At 37.4% G+C, this 14712-nt stretch overlaps 1 protein-coding gene across 1 annotated transcript; it reads right to left on the reverse strand.

Moving 5' to 3' along the window:
- Positions 1-924: 924 nt before the first annotated feature.
- LOC100267269 (uncharacterized) lies at positions 925-13740 on the reverse strand. The gene is made up of 5 exons (XM_059740252.1): positions 13558-13740; positions 13292-13450; positions 13120-13200; positions 1267-1390; positions 925-1135 (listed from the first exon to the last, which is right to left on the reverse strand). The coding sequence occupies exons 1-5, from the start codon at positions 13680-13682 to the stop codon at positions 1088-1090; spliced, it is 537 nt and encodes a 178-aa protein (XP_059596235.1). The 5' UTR covers positions 13683-13740; the 3' UTR covers positions 925-1087.
- Positions 13741-14712: the final 972 nt, after the last annotated feature.

Raw genomic sequence — 14712 nt, forward strand, 5'->3', positions numbered from 1 at the left:
TTATACTTCAATCACAATGTCCTAAATATATATATATATATATATATATATATATATATATATATTATCTAAATCACAATTGATAAGATTATTCTTATCCATTGTAAGTGGATTTTTTTTTTTTTTATTCGGTCAATTTCTCTACCACGTCAACTTGTCAAACCTGGCACTCATTATTCATATCCAGTTTTAACATTAAATTTTGTATTATTTACGATTGTGCCACCATAGGCCAGAGATCTTTAAACAAAGGAAATGAGAATTCGATAAATATTAGGAGAAAATAAGGTTCAAAAACAATCACAACAAAATTGCCTCCCCACCTGTATTATATAGTATAGAAACAACAAATATTTTAAGGAAGTTTAAATCCACCTATGATCTAACCCCTAACTCATCCCATCTGTTTGTTCTGAATTGCCAAGCACTTTTGTCAACAGATTCATCAGGTCCTTAAGACTCGTTACCATGGAGCCTATATTCATATGACTCAGTCTATAATTAGAATTATAGAAGTTGATAACCCTTAACATAGATCACACGCCATCATTGAGATTTTGATCATATCAGCAATATTTCAAATTTAAAACCAAATCAAATTTCTATACACATTCACGATCATATCAGCACTCGATATTTCATTCATCTTATATTTTAGCATTTAGATAACCAACTGCAATAATACTTATTTTCAATTTATCCTCAAGATGGGAAACCCTAAAGTGGATCGATGACAAAGACAGAAAGAAATCAATCGGCCATGAGATCCAAGTGATTTTGCATGTTAGACTGCATTTTCCATAGGAAACATGTAAGCACTTTGCAACAGTCTTAACATGTGATCTCAATAAACCCAGAAAAACTGCTTCCAATCTACTCAATTAACAGGACGACGATTAAAATAATCAGCAAGGAGCAGCGCAGTGAAAGAATTGCTACAACTTGGTTATTATTTGAAAACTAAACTGTTTCATTAATTAAGCTTTTAGATTGTCTCTGTAAGGTTGGGTACAAGCAACGAACCCTCATCATAACTATTACCTTACGATCCTTTTCCCAGCAAAAAGACAACAGAAAAGTGAAACCATCACTGCCCAGCAACACGAGCTTGCAACCTCTTCCTTTCAAACTCAAGCTAAACGGTGCAGGGAAGGACAGAAAACAAAAAAGAAAAAAGAAAAAAGAAAAAAGGAAAAGAACAAACAAAATGATTCTCCTTGTTAAACTTTAAGCATAATCAAATTTGGTTTTCTTCAAGCTTCTTACCACTTTCTTCACCCGCTCATTGGCAGCAGGAGTTCCTCCACTAACAGATTCAGGGAGATACGGACTACTGACACGGACTTCATTCATCACAACTATGGCAGTCTTGTCCCAGCGCACTGGAAGTCTGATTTTATATCAATTGAATCAGTTAAAATTAATAACAGGTCAATGGTAACATCTTCCTAGAAATTTCAACAAAGTTCTCAATGATGTGAGAACCATGGCCAACAAACTAAAATTAAAAAACAAAATTGAACAAACCATGTTGCATGTTGAGAGACATTGAAATCTAAATCAGAGCACTTTAATTCTCATATTATTAATAATTTCATGGTTCATGCACACAAAATATTATATCATGCATATAAGCACAAGTACAAATAGGAGTAGAAGGCACAAACAACTATTTTGCTAAGCAGCATTCAACAGTATTGGAAAATAAAATTACAAATACAGGTTATAAAAGCTACAAGCCACTTATTGAACATTCCGATTCACGAGGGAACCAAAGGACTCATTAAAGTCAATGCTGTCCATAAGTGATAAGTCAACTTCATATGGGAAGGGAAATAACTTTGAGGGAGCATACAAGGGAAGAGATCACCTTTTTATCAAAGAGATTTTTTTTTTTTTTTTCAATCAGAAACAAACTATTCATTTCACAGAACTGTAAAACCATATACAAAAATCTGACCTGAAAAAAAGACCTGAAGTAATGAGACTAAACAATGTTTTGTTGAATAGACAAACAACTTGGACAGTAGATGGGAAGGGGATTAACTTGAAACTTAAAAAATTGTAATTCCATAATTAAAGAATTTGAATCTTGGAAAGTTTGAAGGAGAAAAATAGACATGAGAAGGAGGAGAAGGAAAAAAAAGAGCAGGAAAAAAATTAAAATCCCAAAGAATGTATTTTTACTTGTTTGGTTATTGAAGCAAAAAACAAAAGGAAAATAAAATGAATATGAGAAGGACCTAAAACACCAATATCTCCATAATAACCAATATGGGAGACAAATATAGGAAAAGTGGACACAAAAGCAAAAACAAAGAAACTCAGGTTAGAACAACACGGCAAGCACATCAATGGCAGCTACATGTCCATCATAGGATGTGGACCCTAAAATTTCTGCTATTCAATGATGCCACATGTAGAACACAAGAGAATTTAGACAAAAAAAATAAAAATAATAATAAAAAGGGAATAACACAAGTGAAGATAGACTTGTGGTGAGAAGAGAGAGTTGTTCTGTGTTATGAAGAGCCCCATGATTTTCTTCCCCACTTTTTTCTCAACTTTCCTCACCTTTTTTTTTTTAGGAAAATAATAAGGAAAATATTTTAATCTTTTCCTTAGTATTTTCCTTCATATATTTTTTCCCACATGATTTTAAACATCATCCAAACACAGGAATGTGATTTTCCTTGCCAGGTTTTTCATTCCTTTGCATTTTCCAAGTTTCAAATATACCCTTATGCTATGTTTGGTTCTAGGAAAGCACTCAATGAAGTTAAAAAATGTTAAGGAATATGTTTGGTGTACCATGAAAAATATGAAAGAAAATCAAATATAATAAAATTAATAGAAATTATGCATTTTCAAATTCTTTAATCTTTATATAGAAGAAGCAAATTAAGTGAAATGTGTTTGACTAAGTATATAAAAATAACCTATTAATTTTAAATTTATTTTTTATTTTTCTTCTATTTTTCCTCTCTATTTTCTTTTCCTTGCATTTTCCCTTAAAATTTTCAAGAGCCAAACATAGGATTCAAGAGAAAATTTCAAATTCAAGGATGATTTAAAGGTTAACAAACTTGGCATTTATGAGCTAAAAGGTATGATGTTTCAGATTTCTTATCATCTCCAGAGCTGCATGAGGAAGCCAAAAACAACTGCATCATGTAAGATCAACTTTTTCTGAGGACACGTGCATTCAGTAGGTGTTGGACTTCAGTCTAAATTGTGCTGACAAGACCTTGCACCTTTGCAACTCCCAATTCTAGGCTGTTTTTACATAATATACATTTTAGCAATTTATAAAAGTTTAACTTGGAATAGAGGCAGGAAAAGAATTCTCTTTTTCCCTACCATGATTCACAAAGCCTTTTGGTATACAGTCACTGAAAGATTTGGTGAACTTCACTACATACAAGATGCCTCATGCAAAACCAAATTATACACCACTAGTTTTTTTAGAGGGCCTCTGACTTGCATCCTGTTCCTTAAGCAATAGAAGGCTCACCAATCTGCATAAAAATTAGCTTCTTTCTAGACATTAACCTCTTTGCAGCTCCAGTCTCTCCAAATAAAATTCCTAGCACTCATGCATCGAAATTGCATATGGATTAACTTCAAATCTCCTCTACAGACAATGTTGATACTCATTCAATGATTAGATTCAGGAATATGATCCTACAAAATATACTTCCCCAACATGAGCTTTAAGCCTGGGCACTATATTGATAGCCTTCCCAACCCTAAACACAAAGCATCTCGCTTACGCATCTTGATGAACTGAAACTGGCCACCCTAACTCCATTTATATCTTCTTAGTAGACTCATAAATATTTTCAGCTGCAATAAATTCATATCTGACATTTTTGGACTCTAAATCAACTGTGCCTAGTTCATTCAACACCTCTCTATGCATAGAAACTCCATCTCACCATTATAAATTTTGAAGTTGAACTTTGTAACTAGAGTATCTACTTCTTCTTATTTATTCATTTATTTATTTTAATAGGCATACAAGATGTATTAGACAACACTGAAACAATGGGGGTGCACCCTATGTACATAGAAGGGTATACAAGAGGCATCCTATAAACAAAAGGAAGGGTGGATTGTAATTGGCTTTGAGATTGTGTCAGGTTTGAAAATTAATCTGTAAAAAGGTTAGCTCATTCCAGTGGGGGAGATGGAGGAAGTGGATAATTGGCTTCTTTTCTCGGTTGTAAGGTTGGAAGGCTTCCCACTACTTGGTCTGCCCTTGGGACTGGGATTGCCTCATAAGTCTTGCATTTTGTGGGATGCTGTCGAGGAAAGATTCAATAGGAGATTGGACTCTTGGAAGAAGCAATATTTGTCAAAGAGAGGTAGATTAATTCTTCTGAAGAGTACTCTCTCCAACTTTCCAATCTTAGTTTATGTCCCTCTTTTCTATTCCTCATAAGGTGAGAATCAAGCTAGAAAAGATGCAAAGAGATTTTTTTGGGGGAAATATTTGGGAATGCAATAAGGTGAACTTAGTGAGTTGGTCTAAGGTTTGAAGATAAAAAGTTTGGAGGTTTGGGTATTAGAAGACTAGAGGTTCTTAATTAGGCCTTACTTGGCAAATGGTTGTGGAGGTTTTTCCCTTGATCAGGAGAGATGATGGAGGAAAATTATTCAAGGAAATTATTGAGGGGGTTGGGGCAAAGAGGAAAAAGGAGGGGGGGGGGGCGCAGTGGGGGGTTTGTTGGGAGGGGAGGGGAGGGAATACTTGTGAGGTGAGGGAAACTTTTGGTTCGAGTTTGTGGGCAGTTTAGGATCAGGACAACTATCCATATTCATAATGGTAGACAAATAAAATTTTGGTAGGACAGTTGGCTAAGGGAGAGCTATTTGAAAGTAGCATTTTCTCTGCTGTTTAGTCTAGCCTCTCATAAGAATGCTCAAGTTGTAGACCTGTGGGAAGGGAGAGGTAGTGGAGGTTAGTAGTTGGTGTAATTCAAAAGACCCTTCCATGATTGGGAGTTGGAGAGCGTATCCTAATTTTTTGCTTAGGAAATTCCTTCTTATTGAAAATCTTGATATTATGCTCTTTATCAACCTCACATTTGTTGAAGTCTCCACTAACTCTTCCTCCCTAAAAAGATGCCAAACTTTCACTATCCATAATGCCAATGCACTTGAAGAAATCCTCCTCCACATCACATCTCCTATAATAATGATTCTCAAACATAGATTGGAAAACTACAAGATCCCACCCTTCAATTTTGCATGATCTGAATGCCAAATATAATTCCCTCTTCAGCATGCGTTAGACATATAATGGAAAAAATTAGTGCTTTAATTCCCTTCATTTGGCCATAGAAACCTAAATTTTCATTTGCATGAGTCGTCTTCCAAAATAGCTAGGTTATTGTGTTAATTTTTTTTTACCAAATTTTGGTTCATCTTGTCCCTGTCAAGCAATAGAGCTTTCCTGTCTTTACTAACGAAATATCTTATCTTGGGTAGACTTGCTTCTTTTTGAAAGGAGATATTGTCAAAGACCTATCCATTCCATTTCCTTACATCATCTTCCAAGGCTTGTAGCATCTCAACAAGCACAAACTAGGTTTTCACCTAAATTTATAATGCTGCCATGAAGACTTGACAAACTACCTACATCCTTTAACTTTCAACCATATGTTTTTGAATATAAAAAGAGACTTTCTGCTTTTGACACCCCCATAATCAAGCAAGTTAAGAGAATGATATGATATTTGCCTAAGGTAGTGTCACTTAGATACAAAATAAGAATGCTCCTCCTAACCACTTGAGAACAAAAAGGGATCTAGATGAATTTAGAGAAGCCGTCCTACCCTCCACTCCAAGCCACCACCTACTAGTAGTAGGTCACCAAAAACTCCTTATGCACTTAGACAAATCCCTTATAGCTGATGATAAATCTCTATAGCTTCTCTTTTAAACTTGATGACGAATCATATTAAAACCCTTAACTAAACACCAGGGCTCTTCCCACAACCCTCTAATGGAGCCTAACTCCTCCAATGTCTCTTTTCTCACCTTCTAACTCAAAGGTCCATAAATCCCTATGAACACCCAAATGAAATCATCTTCTGATTTTTTAAATCGAAAAGATAGAGAATATGATGCAACCTTTAAATCTAAATACTCTAGAACTCTAGAATCCCACATCAAAAAAATCCTTCTTATTTCTTATTAAACCCCTAGCATCAAGAGAAGCCCATTCTAATTTCCAATCCACTCCCAGATTTCTTAGTAACCCAACAGTCATAGAACTGACTTTGTTTTCCTGGTAACAAATCAAGTCTCATTTTTTAGCCCAAACAAAAGATTTGATCACCTTACTCGAATCATGTAGTTCTCTCACATTTCAAGAGAGACCACACTTTTTCATTAGTGACCTCCTTTAGCTGCATTCTCCACTTCTTTTCTTGCATTTCCATCATCATTGATAGTATATAGTTTTATGAGTTGCATTGTCATTCCTTAAGCTGATTTTTACTTTTGTCTTCCTTAATCAAATTAAACTACTGAGACCCCTTTTTCACTTCAATCTCCATTAGAATTCTTAGAATATTATTTTCATGGTCTTCCTTAGCTACCCTTGCATTTTTGAAAAACTAGAGTAATTTCTTGTCTGGTTTAAGGGATGGATTTAAACCATATTTTGTGTTCCCCTTCAACAATGATAGGGGCATGCTAGAATCTTCCACCGAGGGTGAGAGACAATAAGATCACCAAAGCAAGCTTCCCTAAACACTCTGTCATTAACCTTTATTCTAGGAATAGGGTTTAGAGTGATTTTTGAAAATTCAATACATCGTTTATTCTTAAGAATTATTTGCAATGGACCATTTCTAATTGAAGCCATGTTGGATTGATCCACCATTGTTGACTCCATTCTAACATTTGGATTTTCATTTGAATCAACCCTCTGCATCTCAAACTCCTTGAAAGATAAGGGAATATCAGTCGTTAAGCTACATGTGATAGACCTGAGAGACAAGTCGCGTGATCTTAACTTAAATTTCTTCACATAAAAGGCCCACCAACCTAAGATACTTTGAAGACCCATTCCCAATGTAAAGGAGAAAGGCTCTAGGTCCAAAGAAAAAACTATGACATTCCTTTACAAACTCTTGCCATTTTCTTTTTCACACATTTCAATAAAAATAAATAAAAAATAAAAAAGAGAGAGAGAGAAAGAGAACTTTGAAAGCCCACTTCCATTCCCAAATACTTAGGGGCACAAGATGTATTAGACCCTCTTTAAAAGGCTTTGCTTAATTCCACCAGCCCAAGTCTAAAAGATATCCTTACTCTTGAAACCCACTTTCAAATCCACCTCTCCATATCTCCTAGGTCCACACAACTCTCTAATACAAGCATACAACTAGGCCTAACATCCTTCGGATGCTCCAACCCAATAGACTCTCCCCTACTTATGGCCCAATAGCCATATGCGCTAGTGGTTTCCCCTTATAAGTCCAACAAGCCATCCTAACCGGTCCATGTATGGCATTTGAGTGGCACATGCAACCCCCTTTTTTCTTTTTCCCATCAACAAACTTCAATGATAAACTTTTAAGGGGATATCGAATCCCATCTACAATCAAAAGGCCCAAGGAAGGGCATAGAAGTCATAACCTCTCTATGACACTCTTTCTCTTTGATAGTTGCATGTCCTCCTTTGGAAAGACCCTCTTTCCCACATGCATTAGGGCCCATGAATGTGCCCACACTTCTTCAATCTCATAACTCCCTTTTTCGTTTTGAAGAACGCTTGATGCAGCTCTCAATGCTGCTGCTATCTTTAAAAGCAAATACCATATTGAATTTTTCCACTATAATGGAATACGAAAGGATGCAAAATCAACTACCAACCCTAACTTACATGGCACCTCCCTATCCCATGCAATCGCGCATGTGTGTGTGTGTGTGTGTGTTTTAATTTTTTTATTGTTTCTTTACCAAGATTCTCACCCACAAGAAATTTCCATCAAATCTCTATTTCTTCATCCACCACTATAAAGCCTCCACTTATATCACTCACTTCCTTGAAATTTTCTCTCCCCCACAATTGCACCAGCAGCCTAGGCAATTTCACCCATGATTCTTTTCTCTAAATGTCAGATCGTCCCATAGGAGGACCCCACTTAAAGACAATCTCCTTCTAAAACTCTTTGCTTTACCACAGGAATAACAGCTCAAACAAAAACAAGGAATTGTTCAACATTACCACTTTCATCATCCATAGGTTTTCCAAGATTCAGGAGATGTTGGAGGGTATTGTGAGAAGTCTGGGCACGGGGAGATTTATAGATTGGAGAGCCCTAAATGCGGAGGGGGCTGCGAGTGACATTTTGATATGCTGGGACAAGAGGGTCTTGGATATTTTGGATTGGGAGGAGGGTCATTTCACATTGTCTTGTAGATTCAAGACTATAGAAAATGGGGCTACTTAGGTTTTTACGGGAGTGTATGGCCCATTTACCAAAGTGGAAAGGGAGGGTATGTGGGAAGAATTTAGGGCGATAAGAGGCCTTTGGGATGATCCCTGGTGTCTTGGTGGGGATTTCAATATCACTCTGTTTCAACAAGAAAGGAGCAGCCACAGAAGAATCAGCTCAGCCATGAGGAGATTTGCAGAGACTGTGGATGATCTAGAGCTAGTGGACCTGCCCCTTCAGGGGAGAGAGTTCACCTGGAATGGGGGGCTTAATAATCAGGCGTGGGCGAGACTAGACAGATTTTTAGTTTCCCTAAGCTGGTTAGATCAGTTTAGTGGAGTCACTCAGAGCAGGTTGTCTCGGCCAATTTCTGATCATTTCCCAATCGTGTTAGAGGGGGGTGGAATAAGAAGAGGCCCAACCCCGTTTAGATTCGAAAATATGTGGCTTAAGGTTGAGGGGTTTAAAGACATTGTTAGAACCTGGTGGTAGGGAATTGAAGTCAAGGGCAGTGCTAGCTATAGATTGGCTGTTAAAATGAAGGAAATTAAAAAGAAGCTGAAAGTTTGGAACAAAGAGGTTTTTGGGAGGCTGGAAACTAATAAAGCTTCAGCCTTACAACAAGTAGACTTTTGGGATCGGGTGGAAAGTGAGAGAAACTTGACTGTGGAGGAAGCTGAATTAAAAAAGAAGCTAAAGATTCCTTTAAGAAATAGGTGCTGTTGGAGGAAGCCCATTGGAGACAGCACTCAAGGGAGATTTGGTTAAGGGAGGGGGATAGAAACACGGGGTTCTTCCATAGAATGGCAAGTGCTCATCGAAGAAACAACGCTATGGACAGAATTAAGGTTAATGAGGAGTGGCTAGTAGAGGAGTAGGAGGTGAGAGAAGGAGTTGTGAATTCGTTTCAGCAGATGCTTTCTGAAGATATGGTTTGGAAGACGGATATTGGTAGAATTCAGGTGGGTTGCATCAGCCAGCAAGAAGCAGAGAGTCTGGAAATCCCATTTGCAGAGATTGAGATTCATTCGGCGCTGATGGAGATGAGTGGGGATAAAGCCCCTGGCCCGGATGGTTTTACCGTAGCCTTCTGGCAAAACGCATGGGAGTTTACCAAAGAGGAGATCATGGAGATGTTTAAAGAATTTCATGAGCATAATTCCTTTGTTAGGAGCCTCAACAATACTTTTTTGGTGTTGATACCTAAGAAAAGCGGGGCTGAGGATCTTGGAGACTTTAGACCTATCAGCCTGTTGGGGGGGCTCTATAACTTTTGGCTAAAGTCTTAGCTAATAGGCTCAAAAAAGTGATTGGTAAGGTGGTTTCTATTGCTCAGAATGCCTTTGTAATGGGAAGACAAATTCTGGATGCGTCCTTAATTGCTAATGAGGTGATAGATTCGTGGCAGAAGAGAAAAGAAAAGGGTCTTATTTGCAAATTGGATATAGAAAAAGCTTATGACAGCATCAATTGGAATTTCTTAATGAAGGTCCTTCAAAAAATGGGCTTTGAAACCAAGTGGGTGGGATGGATGTGGAGCTGCGTGTCTTCTGCTAAATTCTCTATTCTTGTTAATGGAGTGCCAGCTGGGTTTTTCCCTAGCACTAGAGGGCTTCGTCAAGGGGATCCTCTATCTCCTTACCTCTTTATTATGGGAATGGAGGTTCTGGACGTTTTTATCAGGAGAGCGGTGGAGGGGGGATATCTATCAGGATGCAACATTCGGGGTGGTAGTAGAACTTCCTTGAATATCTCCCACCTATTTTTTGCTGATGACACAATCGTGTTTTGTGAGGCGAGCAAAGAGCAAGTTTCTCATCTAAGCTGGATTCTCTTTTGGTTTGAAGCGGCTTCGGGTCTTCGAATTAATCTAGCCAAAAGCGAAATCATTCCAGTTGGAGAAGTGGAGGAGATTCTTGAGATGGCAGCTAAGCTAGGGTGCAGGGTGGGGTCTCTGCCCTCTCACTATTTGGGACTCCCCTTAGGGGTTCCCAATAAGGCTACTTCTATGTGGGATGGAGTGGAAGAGAGGGTCAGGAGGAGACTTTCGCTTTGGAAAAGACAGTACATCTCCAAAGGGGGAAGGATCACTCTTATAAAAAGCACCTTGGCTAGCATGCCAATATACCACTTGTCTATTTTCCGAATGCCCAAGTCCGTTGCTAAAAGAGTGGAGAAAACCCAAAGAGATTTCCTATGGGGGGGAGGAAACTTGGAGGGAAAAGTTCATCTAGTTAAATGGAATGTGGTCTGTACAGAAAAACACAAGGGAGGGCTAGGATTAAGGAGAATAGCCACTCTGAATAGAGCCTTGCTGGGCAAGTGGATTTGGAGGTTTGCTTATGAAAAGGATAACCTTTGGAAACAAGTGATCACTACGAAATATGGGCAAGAGGATTATGGATGGAGGTTAAAGAAGGCTAGTGAGGCAGTTGGAGTAGGGGTCTGGAAGGAGATTATGAAAGAATCTGAATGGTGCTGGGAAAATTTGGCTTTTCTAGTTGGGAAGGGTTCCAAAATCAACCAAAATCAAATTTTGGAAAGATAGTTGGTGCACTGACACTCCGTTGTCCCAATGCTTCAATCATCTTTTTGTCCTCGCCGCGCATAGGGACGCTACGATTGAGGAGATGTGGGACCAAGATTCGGGCCAAGGAGATTGGAATCTTGTTTTTGTGAGGGACTTCAATGATTGGGAGTTGGATATGGTTGGGGATTTGCTCCATACTTTGAGGGGTCATAGGCCTTTCCTGGAGGATGATTCAGTTATGTGGAGGCAGGGAAGAAATGGTCTTTTCAGGGTCAAGGAAGCTTACAGGCTGCTGGACAAGCCAAATGCCACAATGTTTCCCGCAAGGAGAATATGGGTGGATAGGGTGCCAACTAAAGTTTGTTTTTTTGCTTGGGAGGCTACGTGGGGGAAGGTGCTCACTCTGGACAGACTCCAGATAAGAGGGGTGCAACTCCCAAATTGTTGCTTTTTGTGTGGTTGTGAAGAAGAGAATGTAAATCATATTCTTTTACACTGTATAGTGACTAGAGCTCTAGGGGATATTCTTTTTGGGTTGATAGATGTTAAGTGGGTCCTCCCAGAAACTGTAAAGGAGGCTTTAATCTCCTGGAGGGGTTCATTTGTAGGGAAGAAAAGGAAAAAGATTTGGAAATCCATTCCGTTGTGTATTTTTTGGATGGTTTGGAAGGAAAGGAATAGGTTAGCCTTTAGGGGGGGGGTGCGTTGAATATTCATAAATTAAAGAATTCTTTTGTCTGTAACTTATGGAATTGGGCCAAAGTGTATTTAGGTGAGGAGTCTTTCTCCCTTATAGGATTTTTGGAGTGGATAGCTTCCACTTAAGGGGAGGTAGTTCTTTTTGGTCCTTTTTTTCTTTTTGAGGCTGTAGCCGTCTTGTATACTCCCTGTATGCTTTGTGGCGTTTAGCCTTTTCTAATGCATATCTTGTTTACTTATCAAAAAAAAAAAAAAATCATCCATAGGTTTTCCAATAAAGGTTTTTCCCATTGTTACACATTAGCCAACTTTGGTGCAGAGTTGGCTTTTAGTCCCCACCTACTCACCAAATCAATACTCACCATTCCCCATGTATAACTACATAGCGACCCCTGCCCTTTTAGATTTCTCTTGATAGCTTCTGCAAAGCAAACTCCTTCCAAGACAAGGAAGTGACCTCCTGTATATTTATTAAATTATTTGGCTTAATCTCTGCTGCTTTTTCGCCATTACAACCCACTATACTGCAACTTTTTATTTCAAAGCCATTGCAACCCATCCCATTTCTCCCTTGAACAACCTTTTCTCCTTCCACTTGCAATAGTCGTCCAAAGACTCTAGCAGCAAAAGCCAAACCCCTTCTGCTCGTCAGAATCCACCACATGCCCTTTAGCTCCTTCCACAATCTCCCATTTAACCCAACCCTAAACACAATTTGTGATGACCCTAAACCCTAAACACTACATTGGTTGGAAACTGTTTGAACCTTGAGCACTATGAACAATGTTACCACATCACAAAGAAAGGGACCAGCTGGGGGACATTTCATACTTCACTTTAGTTCAGTTATCTAGTAGGCTAGTAGCATGGTATTGATGACTTAGGCATCGGCCCAAATAACATTTACATAGACAGATATAAGTTTGTGGGTGGAGTGGAAGAGGAAGAGAGTGGGTGCTAGTGAGTTGGTTGCTGAAAGGTTCTAAACTATTGGATTCAGTCTCTTTTATCTTTCCATAATAAGTATACTAATTTGGTTGACAAGGTTTTATTAACGGAAAGTGGCTTGTCTGGGATTTCTTTGTTCCACATATGTATAAACAGTAGCTTACATGAATAAACCACAGTTGTAAATGAATGTAAGTACGGATATATGTGTGTGTAATGAACTCAATATGCACCCAACAATAAAAAGGGGGTACTTCCAAAAACATTTAGAAGTTGCAATCACTTCTATATAATGTTCCATAACAGGTAAAAGACAAGTTCCCCTCATGAATATTAGTAGGGTAGATGCAACATAAAAATATCACTCAATGCAATAAAAAAAAATTCATCTTCACCGAGTTTGGTGAAGAAAATTCTGAATTGAAACAAAACATACATCAGCAAAATATTATACCAAACAATCAAAAGGGTTGACAAAGCACTTACGTCTTAGAAAGTGCATCAAAAATGTTCTGGGCCTCAACAGTAACGCCCACTCCTATCCTCTCAGCATCTGCCTCCGCTTGTCTATGATTCACCCATCAGATCATAACAAAATCAGAAAAAGAGAAACAGAAACAAAAATAAAATAGGATTACGAGCATTTTTTTTTTATCACCTTATGGCTACTTCTTCCCTAGCTTGGAGTGCATTAAGATCAATACAGCACTTCTTGGGATCAAGAGGGTCTTCAGCTTGACCCAAGTAAGAGAACTCCTTTATATAGTTAGCCTTTAGCAGCCTTATATTCCGGCGTGGTCCAGAGTCCGAACCCTCTTGTGCTAATCAAAGCAAAGTCATGGAATTCGAAACACTCGCATTTCTAGGGTTTCCCTAACACAAAGAATCAATTAAACAAAAATGAAATGGAAATAAAGAAGGATATGAAGGACGAGGATGTTGGAGGGTCGATCGTAGGTGATGATTTGGCCTTCAAATTCGTCTCCCAGGGAGGTTTTGATGGAGAGGATGCAACCCACCGCGAATTCATCTCCACTGCTGGCGTCCATGGCCGGTGATACAGTGATACTAGCCGCCCCTACAGCCAAACCAAATCAAAAGGCGTTACGTATGTAGAAATGGATCGGGTCATAAATATGGGTTCATTTAGTTTGGGCCTTTCTTAGGTCTATCGAAAATGGGCCAAAACTGGGCCGTTGGGCTTGTAATTTTAGAAACTACTTCGTATCTTCCATCGTTTGGAAAATATTTTGGTTGTTTTCTTTTAATTTCATCTCTTCTCAAAGGCTAAAACCATATTTAAAATATTTTTCATATATCCTTAAATCTCTTTAATTTATACTCATATTTTTTTAATTCCATCTTCAAAATAAATAAAATATATTAGATTATTTTATATATACAAATATATTATATATTCTTCCATTGCAAATCTTAATCTACCAAATTTATATATTTTTCTTTAAAACTTATTTATTTGGGATGGTAATAATGAAAGATGTTTATGTAATTTTATATATTAAGTATTTTTGGTCTAAAAAGTCCCATTAAAAAAAAATTACTTCCTTTTAGTAGACTTTTCTAAGTTTACATTTTCTTTTCATATAATTTTTCTTTCTTGGTTATTTTTTCTTAATCTCTCTATACACATTTTAAAATTAAAAACATACAAATTAATATTAAATCTTAATTCTTGTATTACGTTGAAGCAAGAAGTTACCTAAGTTGATTTCATTACAAGTTTCAAATTATAAATACCTTGTTAGAGATACATTTCATTAATTAGTTTCAATTTATTTTCAAAATTTTCTCTAATATTAACATGTATTTATTTTGGAAATAGAAATGAGTTCATCCATATAAAATGATTTCAAGTTACAATATAATCACTCATTTGCTTTAATTACTATCTTTTGTTCTTAAGCTTTTTGGTTCAGGCAAAAATTGAGAAAATACTTTTTCTTGTATATTTTTTAAAAGATATAATGATATTATAAATACAAACAATAAAAAGAACATGAAATAATTCTATATACAATAAAATGCAATAAAGATTCTTTAAATAATGCAAAGCTCACA

This window comes from Vitis vinifera, chromosome 1, assembly GCF_030704535.1.
Source record: "Vitis vinifera cultivar Pinot Noir 40024 chromosome 1, ASM3070453v1".
NCBI classification, from domain to species: domain Eukaryota; kingdom Viridiplantae; phylum Streptophyta; class Magnoliopsida; order Vitales; family Vitaceae; genus Vitis; species Vitis vinifera.